Source organism: Canis lupus, chromosome 28 (genome assembly GCF_003254725.2).
Source record: "Canis lupus dingo isolate Sandy chromosome 28, ASM325472v2, whole genome shotgun sequence".
Taxonomy (NCBI): Eukaryota; Metazoa; Chordata; class Mammalia; order Carnivora; family Canidae; genus Canis; species Canis lupus.
This window is the reverse complement of record NC_064270.1, coordinates 8,565,769-8,586,896: the sequence shown is the minus strand read 5'-3', so window position 1 is coordinate 8,586,896 and position 21,128 is coordinate 8,565,769. Positions and strand designations below refer to the sequence as shown.

The window sequence follows — 21,128 nt, the reverse complement described above, 5'->3', positions numbered from 1 at the left end:
GTTTTGGTTATGTAAGTCGCAAGTATTTGTTTGTTGCTCTACCATTTAATTTTGTATTGTCTTTTTTGTCTTAAAGAAGTTTTACATTTTAATTGACTGTAATTTTTTCCCCCTTTCTATATGAGATTATATTTTTGTCATTCATGGAAGGACTTCTTTAATCCTAGGATTATAGATTTTCTCCTTCTAGAAGAATGTTCATTTTTTATTTTTGAATAATCTATTTGACTTTTTGTGTGTGTTTATGGTATAATCGCATATACTTTGTATATGCATATACTTTTTGAAATGGATAGCCGGGATCCCTGGGTGGCTCAGTGGTTTAGCGCCTGCCTTCGGCCCAGGGCATGATCCCGGAGTCCCTGGATCAAGTCCTACGTCGGGCTCCCTTCATGGAGCCTGCTTCTCCCTCTGCCTGTGTCTCTGCCTCTCTCTCCTTCTCTCTGTGTATCTCATGAATAAATAAATAAAATCTTTAAAAAAAAAAAAAAAGGGAAAAAAATGAAATGGATAGCCAGTTACTCCAATACCATTTTCATTTTGCTGCTGATTTAAAATGCTGCCTTTATTTTATTTTAAATCCCTACACAGAATTTTATTTTGAACTCTTTCTGTTCTGTTGAGTCAGTTAATCCCCTGTAAGTAATACACTATTTTTTAAAAGATTTTATTTATTCATGAAAGACAGAAAGAGAGAGAGAGGGAGGGAGAGGCAAAGTGAGAAGGAGGCTACCCACAAGGAGCCCAGTGTGGCACTTGCTCCCAGACCCCGGGATCATGCCCTGAGCCAAAGGCAGGTTCTCAACCACTGAGCCACCAAGGCGTCCCAGTAATACACTATTTTTAATAACTGTAGCTGTATATCTATAATGTGTAGTATAGTACATCTATATAGTATACTTGGTAGGATGGTACTGATCAAAATGGGCGTTACTGATAAAAGACATTGGCCCCCTTTTTTTCCTCCAAAATATTTTAAATTACTTTTTATATATTACTTCAGATGGAATTTAGAATGAGATTTTTTTATTTGTCCTCTCAAAATAGTTCACATAGAGATTCTGATTGGAATTGATTCAAACTATAGATTAGATTGGGAGAATTATTTACAGAATTGACTTTTTTTTTCTTTTTTTAAGATTTTATTTATTTGAGAGATAATGAGAGAAAGAGCAGAAGCAGGGAAGGGGCAGAAGGAGAGGGAGAAGCAGATTCCCCACTGAGCAGGGAGCCCAGAAGGCGGCTCCATCCCAGGACCCTGAGATCATGAACTGAGCCGAAGGCAGATGCTTAACGAACTGAGCCACCCAGGCGCCCCAGAATTGACTTTTTTCTATTTGAGAATATGTATCTTAAACAAAACAAAACAAAACAAAACAAAACAAACAAAAAAAACAAAACAAAACAAAAAAGACAACAAAAAGAGAATATATATCTTGCCATTATTTAAGCCTTCATTTATGTTCTTAAGTGAAATTTTATAATTGTCTTCATTTGGGTCTTACATATTTTTATGAATTTCATTTTTAGTCCTGTAGTTTTAATTGTGAAGCTGATGTTTTCTACGGTTTTATTTCCTAATTTCAAGTCTTTGTTTGCTATTAATTCTCTTTTGTTCCTTAAAGCTGATAATTTCAATAGGACAATGTTAAAAATATTGGGCTTAAAGAGAAAATACTTAGCGTCGTTAGTGAGAACTGTAGAGTGATCAGATAATATGGCTTATATGTGAAACTTGCACAGAGGGAAACACTTAATTTTAGTGATGTTAGAATATAAAGTACGTTCTTTAATGTGTTGGGTTTTTTTTTTGTTTTGTTTTATATTTAGGCTGTACAATGTGTTTTAAATTTATACAACATGATTATATATATACACACACATATATACACACACACACACACATTGTGAAATGATTACCACAGTCAAATTATCACCTCTCTATCACAAATCTATCACTTCTCACCTTTTTTCTGTGGTGAGAATCCTGAAGATTTACTCTTAGCATATTTCAGATTATACAATACAATTTTATTAACTAATTACTGTGCTATAAATTAGAACCCCCAGAGCTTATTTATCTTATAACTGAAAGTTTGTATCCTTTGACTGATATTTCTGATATTTCCCACATCCCCCAGCAACCACTGTTTTAGTATACATCTGACTTTTTCAGATTCCCCATGTAAGTGAGATTGTACAGTATTTGTTTGTCTCTCTTTAGCTTATTACACTTAGAATGTCCTCTGGGTTCATTTCTGATCACAGATGGTAGGATCCTTCTTTTTTAGTGGCTGAATAATATTCCATTGTATGTATATAACACAGGTTCTCTATTCATTGATCTTTTAATGGATACATAGGCTGTTTCCATATCTTTGTATTGTGAATAATGCTGCAATGAACGTGGAAGTGCACATATTTCTTTGAGATACTGATTTCATTTCCTTCGGATATATACCCAGAAAAGTGGGACTACTAGATCATATGATAATTCTGTTTTAATTTTCTGAAGTTTCTGTGCTGTTTTCCATAGCTGTACCAGTTTGCATTCCTACTAGCAGCATACAAGGGTTTCCTTTTCTTCATATCCTAATACTTATTTTCTCTTACCTTTTTTTAAAAGTATATTTATTTATTTAAGTAATTTCTACACCCAGTGTTGTGCTTGAACTCATAACCCCAAAATCAAGAGTTGCTGTCTCCTCTGAATGAGTCAGCAAGGCGCCCCTATTATCTTTTTGATAACAGCCATTCTAACAGGTGTGAGTTGACTTTTCATTGTAGTTTTGGTTTACATTTCCCTGATGATTAGTGCTACTGAACACTGTTTTGTACATCTACTGGCCATTTGTTGTATGTCTTTTTTTGAAAAATGTCTATTCAGGTCTTTTGCTCATTTTTTGAATCAGGTTATTTGTTTTTTGCCATTGAGTTGTAGGAGTTCCTCATATATTTTGGATATTATCTTAGATATGTGGCTTGCAAATATTTTCTCCCATTTAGTAGTTGTCTTTTTATTTTGTTGATGGTTTCCTTTGCTGTGCAGGAACTGTTTAGTTTATTGTAGTCCCACTTGTTTATTTATTTATTAAAGATTTTATTTGAGAGAGAGAGAGAGAGAAGGAGCACAGCAGGGGGAGGGCAGAGAGAAACAGACTCCGCTGAGCAGGGAGCCCAATGCAAGACTGGATCCCAGGGTCCTGGGATCATGACCTGAGCCAACGGTAGACGCTTAACTGACTGAGCCACCCAGGTGTCCCAGTCCCATTTGTTTATTTTTGCTTTTGTTGCTTGTGCTTTTTGGTGTCCTATCCAAAAAATCATTGCTAAGACCAGTGCCAAGGAGCTTTTTCTCTATGTGTTGTTCTAGGAGTTTTATGGTTTCGGGTCTTATATTTATGTCTTTAATCCATTTCACTTTAATTTTTTGAGTGGTGTAACAGAAGGTCCAGTTTCATTCTTTTGCATGTGGATACCCAGTTTTCCCAGCACCATTTATTTGAAGAGACTGTCTTTTCTGCATTGTATTCTTGGTGCCCTTGACAAAGATTAGTTGACCATCTTTAATCTGGAGTTATTTTTTTATTTGGTGCATGATAGCTTATGAGCACATAGAATACCTACAGAATACTCATATTGCCCTTTCTGGTTCCTAGCAGACTTCCTGTTTGCTCTTCTGCTTTTAATTCTTTCTTGTTTCCATTCTGTGCTTTAAGCCCTGTAAACTGAAATATTCCACTTTCTCCCAAATATACATAATGGAGCATCAAAATAACACAAACCAATAGTTCTCACGTGTTTTTTTCCAAGAATGCTGCTGTGACTGAAGGAGGTCAGTAGAATGGTTTCTTCCAGAGAAAATTAGGATTTGAACCCCTTTTGTCTTTGTGTTTGGGTGATTGCTGTGGTACACAAAACACCAATTTCTACGTTAGTTTCTGGATTTTTTGAATGGCTTAAGGCAGTAGTTTCATTGTGTTCCTGGACCACCATCAGCTGGGAATTAGAAATACAAATTACAGGGCCCTACTCTAGACTAGTGAACCAGAAACTTGGTTTCTTGGTGAAGTTGGAGACGAATAACTTAAAGTTAACAACATTGGTCTACGTGTTTTTTTTTGTTTTGTTTTTTGTTTTTAATTGGGGGGGAAAAGATGAAGATTAGAACTCCTAACTGCAAAATAGAGGCTGGTTTGGTAAATTAAAGCTGGTTTAGAAATATCTGATTTACATCCTCTCCTCCCATACTGGTCCAAACCTTTTTCTGGCCTGTCCGCTCTTTGTAATTCTATCTACCGATGCCAGGTAATGTGTTATCTCGTCCTTGTACTCATTACACTGCAAAATAACATTATGTATATCTAGCCAAATACTAGTATTCTTTTCTAGACACAGATCACCAAATATGTTTAGCAATAAGATATGTTTAGCGTTGTGTGAAAGGTGATAAAAGATGTGTCATAGGTGTTTTTGTTTTGGTACAAAGGAAGAAAAACCTTTTTGAATGCTTTTTCTGTGTAAAGATTTTGAGGGAAATATGAATATTAAGCTCTTTATTGTGTTTTCTTCATATTAGATGTTAAAGACATTCTTGTGCTTAAGAATCAAGGAATTAGAAGTGAAAAAAGATACAGAGGACATTAATAAACCAAAAAAGTTCATGACTTTCAAGGAAAAGAGAAAAACTCTATCAAGAATGCAGAGAAAGGTTTGGTTGATTTCCTTTTTTGTTTGACTTGAAATTAAAACCATAGTATAAAAAAAATAAAAATAAAAAATAAAATCATAGTATAGGCACAGGCAGAGATATTTATTTTTAATATTTATTTTTTTTATAGTTTTTTTTTAAGATTTTTATTTATTCATGAGAGACACAGAGAGAGAGAGGCAGAGACACAGGCAGAGGGAGAAGCAGGCTCCATGCAGGGAGCCCAACGTGGGACTCGATCCCGGGACCCCAGGATCAGGCCCTGGGCTGACGGCGGTTTAGCGCTGCCGAGCCACCCGGGCTGCCCCCAGGCATAGATATTTAAATCATAAATACAAATATGTCAAAACCTGATATTTAGAAAATTTTATTTTTCCCAGTTATTGCAAAGAAGTGCTTTTTTTTTTTTAAAATTTATATCCTTCTTTTTATATATTTTTTAAATTTTTTATTTATTTATGATAGTCACAGAGAGAGAGAGAGGCAGAGACACAGGCAGAGGGAGAAGCAGGCTCCATGCACCGGGAGCCCGATGTGGGATTCGATCCTGGGTCTCCAGGATCGTGCCCTGGGCCAAAGGCAGGCGCCAAACCGCTGCGCCACCCAGGGATCCCAAGAAGTGCTTTATTAACTTAATTAAACTGACAATTCATTGGCAAAAAGAACAATTAAAAAATTTCTTTGAAGTGTTGGCTTTTTATTTATTTTTTTTTTGCTCTTCAGATTGTCTTAGATTCATTGTGATTCTGAGATCCCTTCCTTGACAGGAAGGCGATAATCATGTAAAGTTGGCAACAAAGTAGGTTTTTGTTAATGTTTCTGTTTTGGCTTTTATTTGAAACCTAGGTTGAAATTCCAGCCCTTGTTTATTTAGTATGAAACTTTGGTAACATTTTTTAATTTTGAGAAATGGAGCTAGTAACAGCACATACCTTGTGGGTCACTGTGCATTTTAATAAGATGATGTAGGTAAAGCATTTAGTAAGTGCGTGACCCTGGGCATGCTTTATAAACATTAATGACTACCACCAGCATTGTTATTCTCAGAACATTTCTAAGTATTTAATTAGGGTTATCAAATTGCTTATAAAAACAAAACAAAAAATTTTCAGGGATATCCATCTTTGAATGTATCTAACAAATTTTGAAAAGGGGATAGAAATACCAAAGTAGACTTAATGATTGGAAACAAATGAAGGTAAATATTTTAATTATTTATAGATTGGGTATCCTAATATACCCAATATCCTAAAATAGATTGGGATATCCTGTTAGAAACAGCATGTACATAGCTGTGGTGTGGAAACAGAGGGCCCTCTAAGAACATGGCAGCTCCTTAACTTGCATGAGGGCAGGAAACCCTTTCTCAGTTGGTCCCTGCATGTCAGGCAGCTGAGTAACCATTATTTGCTGCTCATACAGCATAAGGATGTGGAAAAACTGATTACTTTGTTGAATTTCTCTCTAGTATCTGGTTTTATGCATTGTATATAAACGTGTTAAGGAAGTATCGTTGATGACTAATTTCCATGGTATAGATGATTTAACAATAAGGGCTCCATGTGTTCCTTTTTTTTTTTTTTCTTTTGAAAAAACTTAAATTAGAGAAAACTCCAGAGAATAAGTATCCCACGTATGTACCTTTCACAACGAGCAGATATTTGTAGACTTCCCTCAGTTCCATTCATGAGAAGAAACCATTGACGATAGTTAAGAGTCCCCGTGTCCCTCTCCCCAGTCTTGTTCTCACCGTCCTCCCTAGAGGCAGCGCTGTCCTCTCTGTGGTTGGGGTTAGCCACCTCTCCAGGTCTGTGTACATTTGACTTGTGTTTGTATTCACAGACATTTGTGGTGTGTATTTCGGGATACTTAGTATTCTGCCTCTGAAGCGTGCATTTTCACTCAGTGCTGTATGCTCTTACTCTCCTTTTCCCTGTCTCTTTACAGTGGAAGAAAGCAGAAGAGAAACTAGAGCGAGAGCTTCTGGAGGCAGAAGCTTCAGAGAGCACAGAGAGAAAACTTAAACTGGTAGGCAGTTCACATTCTCTCACGCTTTTAAAATGTTTTATGAAAGGGTTTTAACTAGAGGCTATTGTTGCAACTTGTGGTTGTAGAATCTGGGTTTAAGTCCTGAGGCTTTGATGTGATCATTGCTGGTCTCGTGACATCACAGGGCACATAGCTTCATCCTGTTCTGTTGGATTGTGGAGAGGGTGGGGAGGGGACAGAAGGTTGAGCTTTCACCATCCTTGTTGTGGAAACTCGGAAGAAAGGAGACGGGGTTATACTCACAAGTCATTTTGTCTGCTTCTTCTGCCAGCACACAGAGACTCTGAATATTGTGTTTGTAACCTACTTCAGAATATTGAAGAAGGCCCAGAGGTCACCTCTCCTGCCAGCAGTTCTAGAAGGCCTTGCCAAGTAAGGGCTGTGTAGGTTGACGCCTTTTAGACTCTTTCCAAATAAATAAAAAAACCCATGACTTTTAACGAAGGTTCACTCATGCTGACCCCGGGTCCTTTTCCATTTCTGTTTGTCACCAGCCTTTCCTTGAAACTCTTCATAACGCTGTCTTTTTAGTTTTCTCATCTCAAATCTTTTCTTTTTTAAATCTCCTTCAGTAACTCCTTCTGCTGACTATGTTTTAGGTTGCAGAGGTTTGTCTCAGACTGTTTTGTCTGCACTGTGGTCTGACCCACTGTCAGACTCTTGTGTGGTCCATGTAGGCGACTCCTGAGTCTTCTAATCCTGCTTGCACATCATTTCTCGAGTCCTGTGCAGTCTTTTCTTTTGTAAAGAGAAATCTCTCAGTGTGTTCTGGTGAGCCTGTTGGGGTGGTATAGTGAACTAGAATAATGGTGGTTGTGATAGTTTTCCAGATATTTGAGGTAGTATCCTGTAGGCTAGTGCAGTGGAACTATATTGTAAACCACTTCTGGAATTTAAAGTTTTCTGTTATCCACATTAAAAAGGTAAAAAAAAACTCGTGCAATTAATTTTAATGTATTTTAATATATTAAACTCAGTTTATCTAAAATATTTTGATGTACAGTCAGTACTTATTGAGATATTTGATGTTCTTTTTTTCATAAAAACTGATGAGAATATTTCACACTGACAGGGTATCTCAGTTGGACTAGCCCCATTTTAAATGCCTAATAGCTGCAAGTGCTAGTACCTGTCATTGTTGGATAGCACAGCTTTAGAAATAGGATATATGGTTGGAAGAGAGAAAAGGCAAGTTCTGTTTAGTATAAGAAATGTCTTCCTAATGATTGTAGCTATTTGGCAATGGGATTTTAAAGTAATTTGGCTGGGACACCTGCATGGGTCAGTGGTTGAGTGTCTGCCTTTGGCTCAGGGCATGATCCCGGAGTTCTAGGATCGAGTCTCGCATTGAGCACCCTGCATGGAGCCTGCTTCTCCCTCTGCCTATGTCTCTGCGTCTCTCTGTATGTCTCTCATGAATAAATAACTAAAATTTAAAAAAAAAGTAATTGGGCCTTGTTACTGAAAAGATTTGAAGAGAGATTGGTCAGACAAGGGACTATTCCTACATTGGATAGGACTTACTGTTTGTTTTTCAATGACCAATTCCTTTATTTTAAAAAGTTTTTAATTATACATTCTTACTTTAAAAATTCAGATGGTTCAAAAGAATATAAAATTAAAAATGACAAATTCTACTCCTAGATATGTACATGAGTCTGTCTTTTTGTCACACAGGTAGAATCATGCTCTGTATGCTGCTCTGTACTTTGTATTTTCCTTGTTGATAAAATGGTTACTTTGGGTAACTTTTCATGTTGGCATGATTATGTCCACTTTTTTTTTTTTTTTTAACATTTGGGATATTCCATTTTATGGATCAATAATACTTTTATTTGGCCTGTGCCCTGTGCTGCACTGAAAATATCTTCATGCGCTTGTGTGCATATATTGTCGGCAGGTCAGAGGGTCTGCTCTTTTAAAATTTTGATAAATACTGCCCAGTTGCTTCACAAAAAAGCCATACTGGTACATGGAGAATATATCACTTTTAAGATTCTTTCTTGTTCTGAGATTTACATAGTGTCAAAGGCTCTTGCACTAATACTGAAAAATCTTTAAGTACTTCAATGCCTAGTATTTTATACGCTACAAAGTGCTCTCACCTTTAGTAGATCAGATTATTCTTCCTATAACTCTACTGAGTGATCTCAATTATTCCTAGAAACAGAGGCCCAGGACTGAAAAGGATCACATAGGCAAGTAATTGCAGAACTTGAATTAGACTGTATGTCCAATATTCTTTCCATTTTATTTTTAAAGCTTTAGTAAATATTTTTTCCATATTCCTGTAAAAGTCTCTCCTCCTTTCCCTTTTTCCTGCTTCCCGTTTTCCCAGAAGCTGATGCTTTTGGCCCTTTTATGAGTTAGAACAGCTCGGTAGCTGATAAACTTTCCTTGGGGCATTGTTCATTTTTAAGAACTTGTTTTGTAGGGCAGAAATATTCCTGAAATATTTTCAGTTTATTTAGTGCCTCTTATATATTCCTGCTGAGCATAGAGTATAGTGTCCAGGGATCCCTGGGTGGCGCAGCGGTTTGGCGCCTGCCTTTGGCCCGGGGCGCGATCCTGGAGACCCGGGATCGAATCCCACGTCGGGCTCCCGGTGCATGGAGCCTGCTTCTCCCTCTGCCTGTGTCTCTGCCTCTCTCTCTCTCTGTGACTATCATAAATAAATAAAAATTTACAAAAAAAAAAAAAAAAAAGAGTATAGTGTCCAGCTGTGGATGAATTGTCATAAAGACCATTTTCAATTAATAAAAAGTATCAATAATTACCAATATCTCCATTGGAACTAACATTGAAATAAGGAATATTACAAATATGCCTTTAAAGTCAAAATTAATTCCTAGCTGTTTTATTTCTGCTTTTAGGTCACCGATTAACTAGAATCTGTTTGATTCTAGGTTTGCTCACCTTATAAATGTGGAGTTTTTTGATGATTTATTAGTAGTACTTCATACTCTCATTGAGTCTGGTGTAAGTAACTCTATTAATGAATTACTTTTTAAGATACAAATGCTGATTATTATCCTTAATGTCCTTTTCTCTCTCTCTCTCTCTCTCTCTCTCTCTCTTTTTTTTTTTTTTTTTGAAGGACCTAAGCTATCGAGAAAGCCTTCACTGTGTACAGACTGCTTTTCATATTCTTTCTGGGCAAGGTAAGATATTTTCTTAATCAAGTTTTGTTTGCTTTACCTGTGGAGGCTGTAACATACCTAATTGTTTGTTGTAATTTCAAAGGTGATGTTCTGAATATTGATCCGATGAAATTCTATACACATCTATATAAAACACTGTTTAAGTTACATGCAGGTATGTACATTTTGATAATGTGTCTTTTTTTTTTTAGACACTTTATTTTATTTTATTTTATTTTATTTTATTTTATTTTATTTTATTTTATTTTATTTTATTTTATTTTATTTATTTTTTTTATTTATGATAGTCACAGAGAGAGAGAGAGAGAGGCAGAGACACAGGCAGAGGGAGAAGCAGGCTCCATGCACCGGGAGCCCGTTGTGGGATTCGATCCCGGGTCTCCAGGATCGCGCCCTGGGCCAAAGCAGGCGCCAAACCGCTGTGCCACCCAGGGATCCCATGATAATGTGTTTTTAATAAATACTTATCTTTTAAGAATATCTTGTGACTGGTATAACAATGAAAAATGAGAAATCAGAATTGGTGTGTTAAAATGTTGGCCTCTGAGGACCACACATCTATATTTAATGTTTCATAAGAATTGGAGAGAGAATTTCTGGAATTGACTGGAGCTGTAGTACAACCCTCTCTGTCTCATGAGTAGTATAGCACTACCTCATTGGTTAGGGAAATGATTTGGGACAGGTATGACAGTTCAGCTTGGGTTTATCTGGAGTGCAGTGAAGTTATGTAATGGAAAAGTAATAAAACTACGTATTACCCCCAAAGTACAAAGATAGTGATCCAAAGGGGCACCTGCAACCCAGTGTTTATAGCAGTAATACCCACAATAGCCAAACTGGAAAGAGCTGAGGTGTCCATTGCCAGATGAATGGATAAAAAAAGATGTGGTTATATATACAATGGAATACTACTCAGCCATCAGAAAGGTCGATTACCTACTGTTTATACTGATGTGGATGTAACTGGAGGGTATTATGCTTAGAATTGTCAGTAAGAGAAAGACAGTTATATGGTTTCACTCATGTAGAGTTTTTTTTTTTTTTAAGATTTTTATTTATTCATGAGAGACACACAGAAAGAGAGGCAGAGACACAGGCAGAGGGAGAAGCAGGTTCCATGCAGGATCCTGATGTGAGACTTGATCCCAGGACCCCAGGATCATGCCCTGGGCCAAAGGCAGACGCTCAACCACTGAACCACTCAGGCATCCCTCATTCAAGTGGAGTTTAAGAAACAAAGCAGAGGATCATAGGGGAAGGAGGGGAAAATGGAGTCGAAAGAAATCAGGGAGACAAACCATGAGAGACTCTTAACTATAGGAAACAAACTGAGGGTTGCTGGAGGGAATGTTGCGGGATGGAATGGGGTAATTGGGTGATGGGCATTAAGGAGGGCATGTGATGTGATGAGCATTGGGTATTACATGCAACCAATGAATTATTGAATTCTGTATCTGAAACTAATATGTTGCTAATTGAATTAAAAAAAAAAAAAAAACGCAATGAGAACAGCCCTGAAGGGTATATCCGCTGTTTTAGGTGCTACCAATGAAGATGTTGAGATTGTACTCCAGTGCCTTGATGTCATGCTAACTAAGCGCAGAAAGCAGGTTTCTCAGCAGAGAGCCCTTGCCTTCATCAAGCGTCTTTGTACCCTTGCTCTTCACGTTCTTCCAAATTCAAGCATTGGCATTTTAGCAACCAACAGAATATTAATGCACGTAAGTAATGATACAAAGGAGTATAGCTAAGTTCTGGTAATATAACAGTGCTGTCTTGTTTGCATCTTTTTTTCCCTATTTGTGTTATTACTGTGATTAACGGCAAAATCCAGAGAGAAAAGAAGTATATAAAATTACAAAAAGAAAGCATTCCTACCCCTGTTGACACTCTGCAGAGGTAACCATTTACCATTTGGGGAGTTTTCTTCTTCCAGCAGACTTTTTTTATTCACATATAAACACATACAGCACACATAGACAAGACAACTTTTTTTTTTTTTTTTTTTAAAGATCTTATTTATTTATTCATGAGAGACACAGGCAGAGGGAAAAGCAGGTTCCATGCAGGGAGCCCAACGCGGGACTTGATTTCAGGTCTCCAGGATCCCACCCTGGGCTGAAGGCGGCGCTAAACTGCTGAGCCACCCGGGCAACAACACAATTTTTTTAAGATATACGTTATTCAACTTTTTTTTTAGTGTTACAATGTTGACGAACACATTTCTGTGTCAGTATAAATACAGCTATAAAGTACATGTGTTCATAGCTCTTTTTAAAAAATATTTTATTTTTTAAGTAGGCTCTATCCATACCCAATGTGGGGCTTGAATTCATGACCCCAAGATCAAGAGTCACTCCTCCACCCACTGAGCTTGCCAGGTGCCCCGCATATAGCTCTTCATATAAGCATAAAATCAAATTAAATTTATTTTAATTTTTTTTCAAATTAAATTTAAACAGAAATGAAAATACAGAACCTAATATTCTTTATGAATATGAATTTAATTCTTTTTATGTGGCATTTTTGCAGACTTTCCCAAAAACAGATCTATTACTTGACAACGAATCTCAGGGCAGTGGGGTTTTCCTTCCTGAGTTGGATGAGCCCGAGTACTGTAATGCTCAGAACACTGCGCTTTGGGAATTGCATGCACTGCAGGTAAGGATGACCTTTTTTCTGTGAGCAGTGTTTTTCAGTTTTTCCCCAAGTAGTTATTTCCCAGAATCCTCAATATAATTTTGTTCTGGGATGGCTTTTTGTAGAATTCTTGTTTTAATAGTCTACATTTCACTTTGGTCTTAAAGATGTTGAGGTACATTTTCTAGGAAAGTGGAAAATGGCAGTTTTGTGGGGTGAAGTTTAGAAAAATTATTGAAATCTTTCCCCAACACTATTCAGAATAGAAGATCTGCATATGGCCCCACCCAATGAGACAAGTTGCCTCTCAGTTTCAAGAGGGTGGCCTGTGTCCTTAAGGGAGACTTATAGCAGATATGTCTCAGGAAACCTGTTGTAAGCTAACTTTTTCCACTCTAAAAGAGAAATTGCTTTTAGATTACTCTTTTCATACTGTAAAAGCTAGACTAAGCTATGTCACTGGTAACTTGGTCATCAGATTAATGTAATCATGTGAGCAAAGAGTATTTTTTCTTTCGGTATGTGATTACTGTGAATTACATACGTATCTGTGATTTTAAGAAATAGTGTTTATTAAAGAATATCTTTGCTGTGGTTGGTCTTTTATAAATTACTGACGTGCAAAATGTGGTTGTCCTGTTTGTCCTTCAGAGACATTACCATCCCATTGTGCGGAGATTTGCGGCCCACCTGATGGCCGGAGCCCCCTCTGAAGGCTCGGCAGCGCTCAAGCCAGAGTTGAGCCGGAGGTAGTAGCCAGCCCCGCTGTGTCAGGCCTGCCATTGGTCACTATTTGCTCTGAGAAGTCTGCTTTAGGAAGCCCTAGGTTTGGAAATACAAAGTGCCAGTTGATCTAGATTTGGTCTTGATTTGTATTCCTGAATTGTTCTAAGGAGAAAACATGCTGACTGTGATTTTGTTAGTGTGTTTTTGATGATCACTTAATGTGTTTTTGGTTATAAAAAGTTTCACACATCCAGGTAAATTGAAAGAATAGTGAAAACACAAATGCCCGACATTTAGTAAGATAATGCTGTATTTGCTAGATGTGACGATTCACAAGTCCAGCCACAGTGAGAGTCCCGTGTCCCCTCCTCCCGATGGTCCTGCTGAAGCCAGCAGGGCAGAACTGAGAGAAGAGAAGTGCTTTGGAACACTGCCACTCAGAGAGGCCACAGTTTTCTCCATGGGCCTCGCAGTCCCCTTGGTGTAGTGTGGCCACATCTGCCCCCCAGCCTCCATTGGATGCTCCAGATTGGGAGTTAGGGTCCTGCTGGGAGAAGTTTCCTTTCCAACTTCTTACTTTGAAAAATTTCAAAAGTACCAAACAGTTGAAAGAATAATGACCTTTTTCCATGGAAAAGAAAATGACGTAAGAGACACCTTGTAATGTACTCACAGCTCAGAATTAATAGTTTGCTGTAGATTTCTCTCCTCACTTGCAGCCCCTGGTTTCTTGAATTTGGAGATCACAGACAAGTGACCATAGGCCAGCAGATATTCTGGCCTCTTCAAAGTTTAAACAAAAATTGAATTTTTTGCTATGTTTTAAATATTGGACAAATACACCTAAAAATAAAAGTTCCAGCTTCTCTTGAAGTACTGGGAGATTTGGCAAAGTAGCTGTATATTTCTACATGGCAGAAGAAGTCAGCTGCTTCCTCATTCTAAATGAGGCATAAACTCTAGTTTTCTGTGAACCCTTTTCCTTCTGGGCAGAATAGAGATAACTTTTGGCCTTATTAAATGCCATTTACTTTTTTCCCTCATACGTCCTATCTGTCCTCCAGCCTCGTTTTTTTAAAATGGAGAAGAAAACAATTACCCATCAGCTTTCTTATTCATGATCCTTTTCTGGCATTTTTTTTTTTTTTAAGATTTTATTTATTTATTCATGAGAGACAGACAGAGAGAGAGAGAGAGAGAGAGAGGCAGAGACACAGGCAGAGGGAGAAGCAGGCTCCATGCAGGAGCCTAACGTGGGACTCGATCCTGGGTCTCCAGGAACAGGCCCTGGGCTGAAGGCGGTGCTAAACTGGGCTGCCCATTAGAATAATGAGTCCTTCTCTTTGGGTACAGTCTAATTATTTTCTAGATATCCAGATAGAGTGATGTCTTTACATTCCTTCTGTGATTATAGATCTGCTGCAGAACTCTTTGAGACATACAGCATGGCTGCAATGACATTCAATCCTCCCGTTGAATCTTCAAGTTCCAAAAGAAAGGTGTGTGAGATTTTTTCATTATTTTTAAAAGATGAAATAAAAACTTATTAACTGATTCCAACTTCCTAATTGCATTACAGATTTTTTTTTCCCATGTTCAGGAATTGATGGTGGGCTGGATGTGTGGGATTGGGACTCTGGGAGATGGTCATGAGACCATTCTGTTCGGTGTAGGCATGTAGGATGTGTCCGGGTCCTGACCCAGTGCTTGTCACTATCAGGTGTCATGTGCTGGTTCAGGGTCCACTGTTGCCATTTTCAGTTTTGCTCATGGCTTGGCTTTTGCTTATGACAAAGAACTTTTAATATGAGTCACTTTTAACATTTTTTTTCAGAATGAAGTTTTACAAGGGGATTCATTTTTGAATGAAGATTTAAATCAACTAATCAAAAGACATTGCAGTGAAGCAGCTACTCACTTCCCTCTGGATTTCACCAAATATTTGAAAACATCACTACGGTAGAAGAGTGAAGTGTCAGTGGACTTTATTGTATATTTATGTTTGTTTAGGTGCACACAGAGACATACTAGTTTATTTAGGACATTCTCTTTTTATACAAGGGAAGCTTCCTAAGAAAATGCATAGAGGAGGTTAGAATTTCCCTTTGCACGGCACAGGGTTCTGCCCCAATTCTGAAATTGTAATTAAGAAAGGAGAATTGAAAGCCCTCCATTCCCATATTTTGAAGTTTTTTAATGACATTGCTTTTTAAGACTTAATATACATCTAAGGGCGCCTGGGTGGCTTGATTGAGCGTCTGACTCTGGATTTCAGCTCAGGTCATCATCTCAGGGTCATGAGATTGAGCCCCACATCGGGCTCTGCGCTGGGCGTGGAGTCTGCTTAAGATTCTCTCTCTCCCTCTACCCGAATTCCCTGTTCTCTCTCTTCCTCTCTAAAAAAAAAAAAGAAACCCCAAAAGCAATATACATCTTAAGTTATAGTTTAAAAAAGATCTTTGGAGTGAACTTAATTGAATTACAGTTGCTAGATTAGAATAAGGGCATAGAGTGCAGAAAAATCAAGACCACGAGATTGCTTTTTTTTTTTTTTTTTACCATTCAGCTACTCTTTATAACCAAACTCTCTCAAATGAAATAAGTACATTTTTATTGCAACACTATAGATGGAAATGAGACAAGTTCTATATATGAGTATATTTTCAGGAAAATTTTTGAGAAAAAAAATAGCTTGAAATTGGACGCCAAGTTCATTGGCTCTTGCTGAATGACACACTTTAAGAAGTAACCTAGTTTGATCTTATTTAAGAAAATGAGAGTGTTCATTATGGTTACTTTCAAAAAAAGTTTGAATGTGATCCTAGTCTCTTCAGAGTTCGTCGCATTTTCTTATGTGCTCTGGAGGGTGATGGGGGATGAACTCTGGGTGGGAAAGCCAAGTTGAAGACTTGACTCTGTTTTAAGGATAAATGATGCTGTTGAAGGGCTTTTTCTCTTTTCTTTCTCTTTCTCCTATTCCTCTTCCTTCTCTTCCTTCTTCCTTGTCTCTTTGTACAGATAAAGTCCTATTCTTATGAATATAATTAAAAAGCAATATTTTACCTAAGTTATTGTCATATTCTAGGAATGGCCTATGAAGTTAAGTTTTTGTAACAACAGGTTATAAATATCCTCTCCTGTGAATAACTGAATAAAACAGCTACTTTTTTTTGCCTTCTCTTCTTATGTAAGAATTAAAGAAGTCACAGCAGTCCCAACTAAATACATCTCTTATGTCTTCAAAACTATAGAAGCCAGTTCTTTTGGTCTAGAGCTTAAAGTCCCCCCTTTTTTTCCCTCATGAAGTAAATGAAAATAGAAAGTTCCTTTATTACTCCAGCTTAATGGAGAGTATCAGCTCAACATTGCATGTTGATCTTTTGGCATGTTCTTACATGTGATTTTAGGCTTAATTATTTTAATGAGAATGTACGATTTAACATACACATATTTGCTTTTAACCTACATTTCAGATATAAAACAGTCCAGAAATGTTATGAATAGTTTTTTGGATGGTCATAGGATCTTTCCCTGGGACCAATACACGTCACAAATCATTTATTCCTTCCTTCATTCATTTATTTATTTACTTACTTACTTACCAAACATATATAAATACATTTATCTTTCACTTTGGCAGCAAAAACTGTACTTTAGGTGAAAAATCCATTTTAAAATAGAAATTCATCAACTATTTCACACTTGTATTGTGCTTTTAACCTAGTTACACATATAGAGAATCACAGTGGGACCATTAATTTATACATCTAGTATCAACTACTCTTGGTTTGAGAATGATATCTATTTGTGCATAAACTTATATGGCCTGTTTGATGAGTTTCATTTTCAGAACTAAATATCATGGTCATTAACAGTAACATACACACACTCTGAGGCTATAACACACCACAGCCTTAATATTTTTTTTAAACTAGACAAATATCGAGCACCTACTGTGTGCTTAGCACTGTGCTAGGCACTTAAAAGTGAAGTGGGGGGTAATATGTATAAGACACAGCTTCAGTCTTCCCTGGACTGGGATAAGATCATTCACACAACATTTAAAAAACTGGAACTTTACCCAGTTCAGTGTCAGAGTGAATTATTTCAAAGTTCAGATACCTAGGAAAGGTTTCATAGACCTGCTTGAGCATGTCTATTCTGGAGACTATTTTGGAGATTTTATACATCTAAGAGATGTATATGAATAACTTGGGAATCATGGAGATTCAGTATTTCAGCGACATTTAGATCATCCCACGTCACAACCCTTAGCCGTCAGCCAAAGACTGATCCCTTAGGACGTTGACACTTAGAGATGGCCAAGAACATACAAATTGTTAACAACACACGGTATCACGGGGGTGCTGACCTAAGGGTGGACTTTGTGTAAGAGGCAATCTTCCTTTTCTGGTAACTTTCTGGAGGGTCCCCTCACTTCGCTGCTCATGTAAGAAGCAACTGCAAGGGGTCAGAGGCAGCCATCGAGAGAATTGTAGGCTGTAGGCTGTAGGCTGCCTCTCCCTCCACCAAGTAAGAGATGAGACCCCAGCCAGGAGAATCCTACTCTTCTCTTGGTGTGGTGGCAGTGAATTCGGTTTTACCAGGCAGAATGCAGGCTCTGTGACTTGTCAGAATTAAGCAAGGCCTGTGGGTATCTGGGCAGAGGGGACAGGTCTATGGAGTTAGAAGGAAAGAGAAGAGGAAGGGGAAGATGGCGTTTGAGAAAGGAGTATGTGTGGCAGGAGGGGGCCCTCGTCATCAGTGAGCCTCCAGTGTTTCCGAGCCATGGAGATGGGAGACCTTTGTATGAAAGCAAATTTAAGTAAAAACTCACTTCTGCTGAGTTGCACTTCCTGTCTACCCCCAACTGGAGAATTGCTAAGCAACTATTACTTGCTAAGGATGATATGAAAAGAGGTATTTCCTCAAGAGGGCATTTGCTGCCCAAATAGTATTGTTACTTCCTATCGATTTGCCCTCAAACTAACCCTCAATTCCTTAACTACCTCACGCAACCTATTACTTTGCAAAACAACCAATTCCAGATGAACAGGTGATCAAGGGGAAGTTAATCTCTTTCAGTGTCACAGACCATGTTGGATTCTTATCTAATCCTTTCTCACCAGCTATACACATTCTGTAAAGCTGGCATCACCTAACAGTAACAGAACTGCTCCTTTGTTTTTAGTGAAGTGTGTTAACATATTTTTCTCCAAAATCTTGTAATAAACCTTTGCATATTTAAGTTCTCTTCCATATCAACTTTACTGATAAAAGTTTGCTACCCAGATTTTTAGCAGTCTGGAAAGTATGATTTGGTAACTGGTTCAGTCTGAGTGGCTGTTTGATTCATTCAAAATAAAAGGATAATTTTTCATTTGGTATACCAACATAGCTATACAGTTCAGAGAAGCTACCAATAAAAATTTCATATATTTGGCAAACGCCAAGTTAGTGGACACTACATTTTGAGCAAAATGTGTCCCCAAGACTCTGGAAGGAAGTCCCCAAGACTCTGATACAATGGAGGATGTACTTTCACCTCTAAGTAGGATGAACAACCAAGTTGGGTTCGACATAGGGAATACATTCACTTGTAAAACCTAGTCTCACTTCTGTCCCAGAAGTTTCAGACTGTCCTGCCACGGAATCAACTATGTTACAGATGGCGGTGGGGCGGGGCAGGGCTGGAGCTTAGTGTCAAGGCCAAGGTCTAAACCTCCAGCGATGAGTCTTGCTTCTCGGCCTGTTTCTCTGCACAGTTTTCATTTAGAGTCTAGCCAGTGAGGCCAGTACCTCGGTTTTCAGTACACGGTAAACCGAAACAGAAAAAAATGCCAAATTAATAGAAGCATGAGAGTGTTTCTGGAATATTTTTTCCAACTGGGGCAGTATTGTGCATTTCTTCTAGACCGAGGACTTGAAGAGAAACCTGTAGCCTGGGCAAACCACATCAAACTGGAATAGCTTGAATTCTGGCGCCAGCAAATGGTGGCTGTTCTAGCTAGCATTAAGGCTTTGAGTCAGTAAGAACTTCCATTAATGTGAAAGCTGTCTGGTGTATTTTTTAACACTTCCAATTTTAGAATATGCAAAGAACTGCGGACTGTTTTATTCATGTTTATAATTGGTAATAAATAAATGAAACAAAACCAAACAGAACCAAAAACCCCAAAACTTTCCAAAGAAAAAGGATTTTTGGTGTGCTTTATAATTTGAAGAAAAAAATTTAATATCAGTAGAAAGATAAAATTTAGATTTTAGAGGAACACATTTCATTTTTAAAGTCATAATTTGCTTCATACCAAGAATGAGAAGAATCCTTTACACTTATGTGATAGTTTATACAGCAAGATTTTAAAGGTAATTACCTTAAATGGCAATTATGGCTTGGATCAATAGCTCTTCAGTTAATCAGAAATGAAAATAAAGCTTTTTTTTTTTTTTTTTTTTACATGAAATTCTGTTCCATGTCAGGTATTCAGAGAACACATATTTTTTCTTTTTAGGAGATTTGTCTTCAAATAGAACCACTGATGCTTCTAATCCATAAGCAATATCAAGAAAGCTATGTATAATAAATACAAAATAAATAAATTCGAACACCAACTCAGTCTACTTTTGCTTTAAGAAATGGTTAAATTTCTTGTTAAGATGTCACAACTCAGAAGATATTAATTTATACATCATTCTAAATTCAGTCTGTGAAAACCAAAAGTGGAATAATCTGTGAATACATAAGCAATAAACTTAAAAAAAATCCATCATTCTCTACATAAAAAGAAATGCCAAATAAGAGTCCACTAATGGTGCACAATATAGAAACTACATTTTACTTTTTAATGAATCTTACAGGTTATATTTACATTTGCAATGCCCCAAAGCTTCCGATTGTCAGTCATGAATGTGATGAAAGCTAGTTTGCTTGTGTTCAGACCACTGTGGCTCTTGTTCCCAGTTTTCTAAGTTGGGTCAGCAAACCATGGCCCTGGGCTAAATCCAGCCCACCACCAGTTTCTGTATGGCTCTTGAACTAAGCATAGTTTTACATTTTTAAATGCTTGAAAAAAAAACCCAAAGAGGATTTACTTGTGACATGAAAATTATATGAAATTGCAATTTCAGTGTCTGTAAATAGTTTTATTGGAACACAGCCACACTCATGTATAGATGGTCTATGGCTGCTTTTGCACTGTTAACAGCCAAGCTGAGTAGTTGCAGCGGAGATCATATGGCCCATAAAGCCTAAAATACTTATTGTCTGGCCCTTGATGGACAAAGTTTGCTGACCCTTACTCTAAGTCTGTTACTGCAAGCAGCTTAGCAATGTTCCAACTGCTGACATTTGTAAAATGGCAGTCTCCTGGGCTGCTTTGCTGCATTCATCAAGAAACTGGTTGGTAGGTAGCCCTGTGTCATTTTGCTTGACCTCAGCATGGACTTCACATCATGAGTGAAGAAGGCTTCAGTTCAGAAATCAATTTCCAGTTGAAGTGTAATGAAAGTAAGGAAATTATATTTGTTTCCACCATGTTCACTCTTGACTAACTTCTTACCAAAAGATCTTCACCTGTAAAGTGGTATACATAAGCCTGTTAGTATATTTAAAATGAAGGAGCAGAAACATCTGCAGTGTAGTACAGGTTTAGTGTTATTCAAGAGAAACCCACAGGTCTGGTGGCTGCTTTGGAAGAAGAGACTGCCATAAACTCGCAGTGTTATGACACGATGTTCCTGGGAGGTGGAACACGAGCCTATTTCTGCCCTGGAACACCACATCCTTTAGAAAGATTTTTTAAAAATCACAATCCAGTTTAATCACAATAAACTTCAAC

The 21,128-nt window shown here is 37.6% G+C and overlaps 2 protein-coding genes across 8 annotated transcripts in view; one reads left to right on the top strand and one right to left on the bottom strand.

Moving 5' to 3' along the window:
- Positions 1-19,911, top strand: part of NOC3L (NOC3 like DNA replication regulator) — a 35,696-nt gene extending 15,785 nt beyond the window's left edge. The window contains exons 11-22 of one of the 2 annotated variants that reach the window (XM_025466583.3): positions 4,580-4,711; positions 6,659-6,739; positions 7,032-7,132; positions 9,667-9,739; positions 9,858-9,921; positions 10,004-10,075; positions 11,464-11,645; positions 12,457-12,585; positions 13,216-13,313; positions 14,705-14,789; positions 15,125-15,264; positions 19,803-19,911. In XM_025466583.3, the coding sequence (XP_025322368.1) occupies positions 4,580-4,711; positions 6,659-6,739; positions 7,032-7,132; positions 9,667-9,739; positions 9,858-9,921; positions 10,004-10,075; positions 11,464-11,645; positions 12,457-12,585; positions 13,216-13,313; positions 14,705-14,789; positions 15,125-15,253 (1,146 nt within the window). In that variant the 3' untranslated portion in view covers positions 15,254-15,264; positions 19,803-19,911. Of the gene's footprint in view, positions 1-4,579; positions 4,712-6,658; positions 6,740-7,031; positions 7,133-9,666; positions 9,740-9,857; positions 9,922-10,003; positions 10,076-11,463; positions 11,646-12,456; positions 12,586-13,215; positions 13,314-14,704; positions 14,790-15,124; positions 16,460-19,802 lie in introns of those variants that run through there. The other variant, XM_049103039.1, reaches the window with a different exon arrangement.
- Positions 16,848-21,128, bottom strand: part of PLCE1 (phospholipase C epsilon 1) — a 321,105-nt gene continuing 316,824 nt past the window's right edge. For all 6 annotated transcript variants that reach the window (XM_035708087.2, XM_035708091.2, XM_035708088.2 and 3 more), the window contains one exon: positions 16,848-20,863. The gene's annotated coding sequence lies outside the window, so the exon portion shown is untranslated. The remainder of the gene's footprint in view (positions 20,864-21,128) is intronic.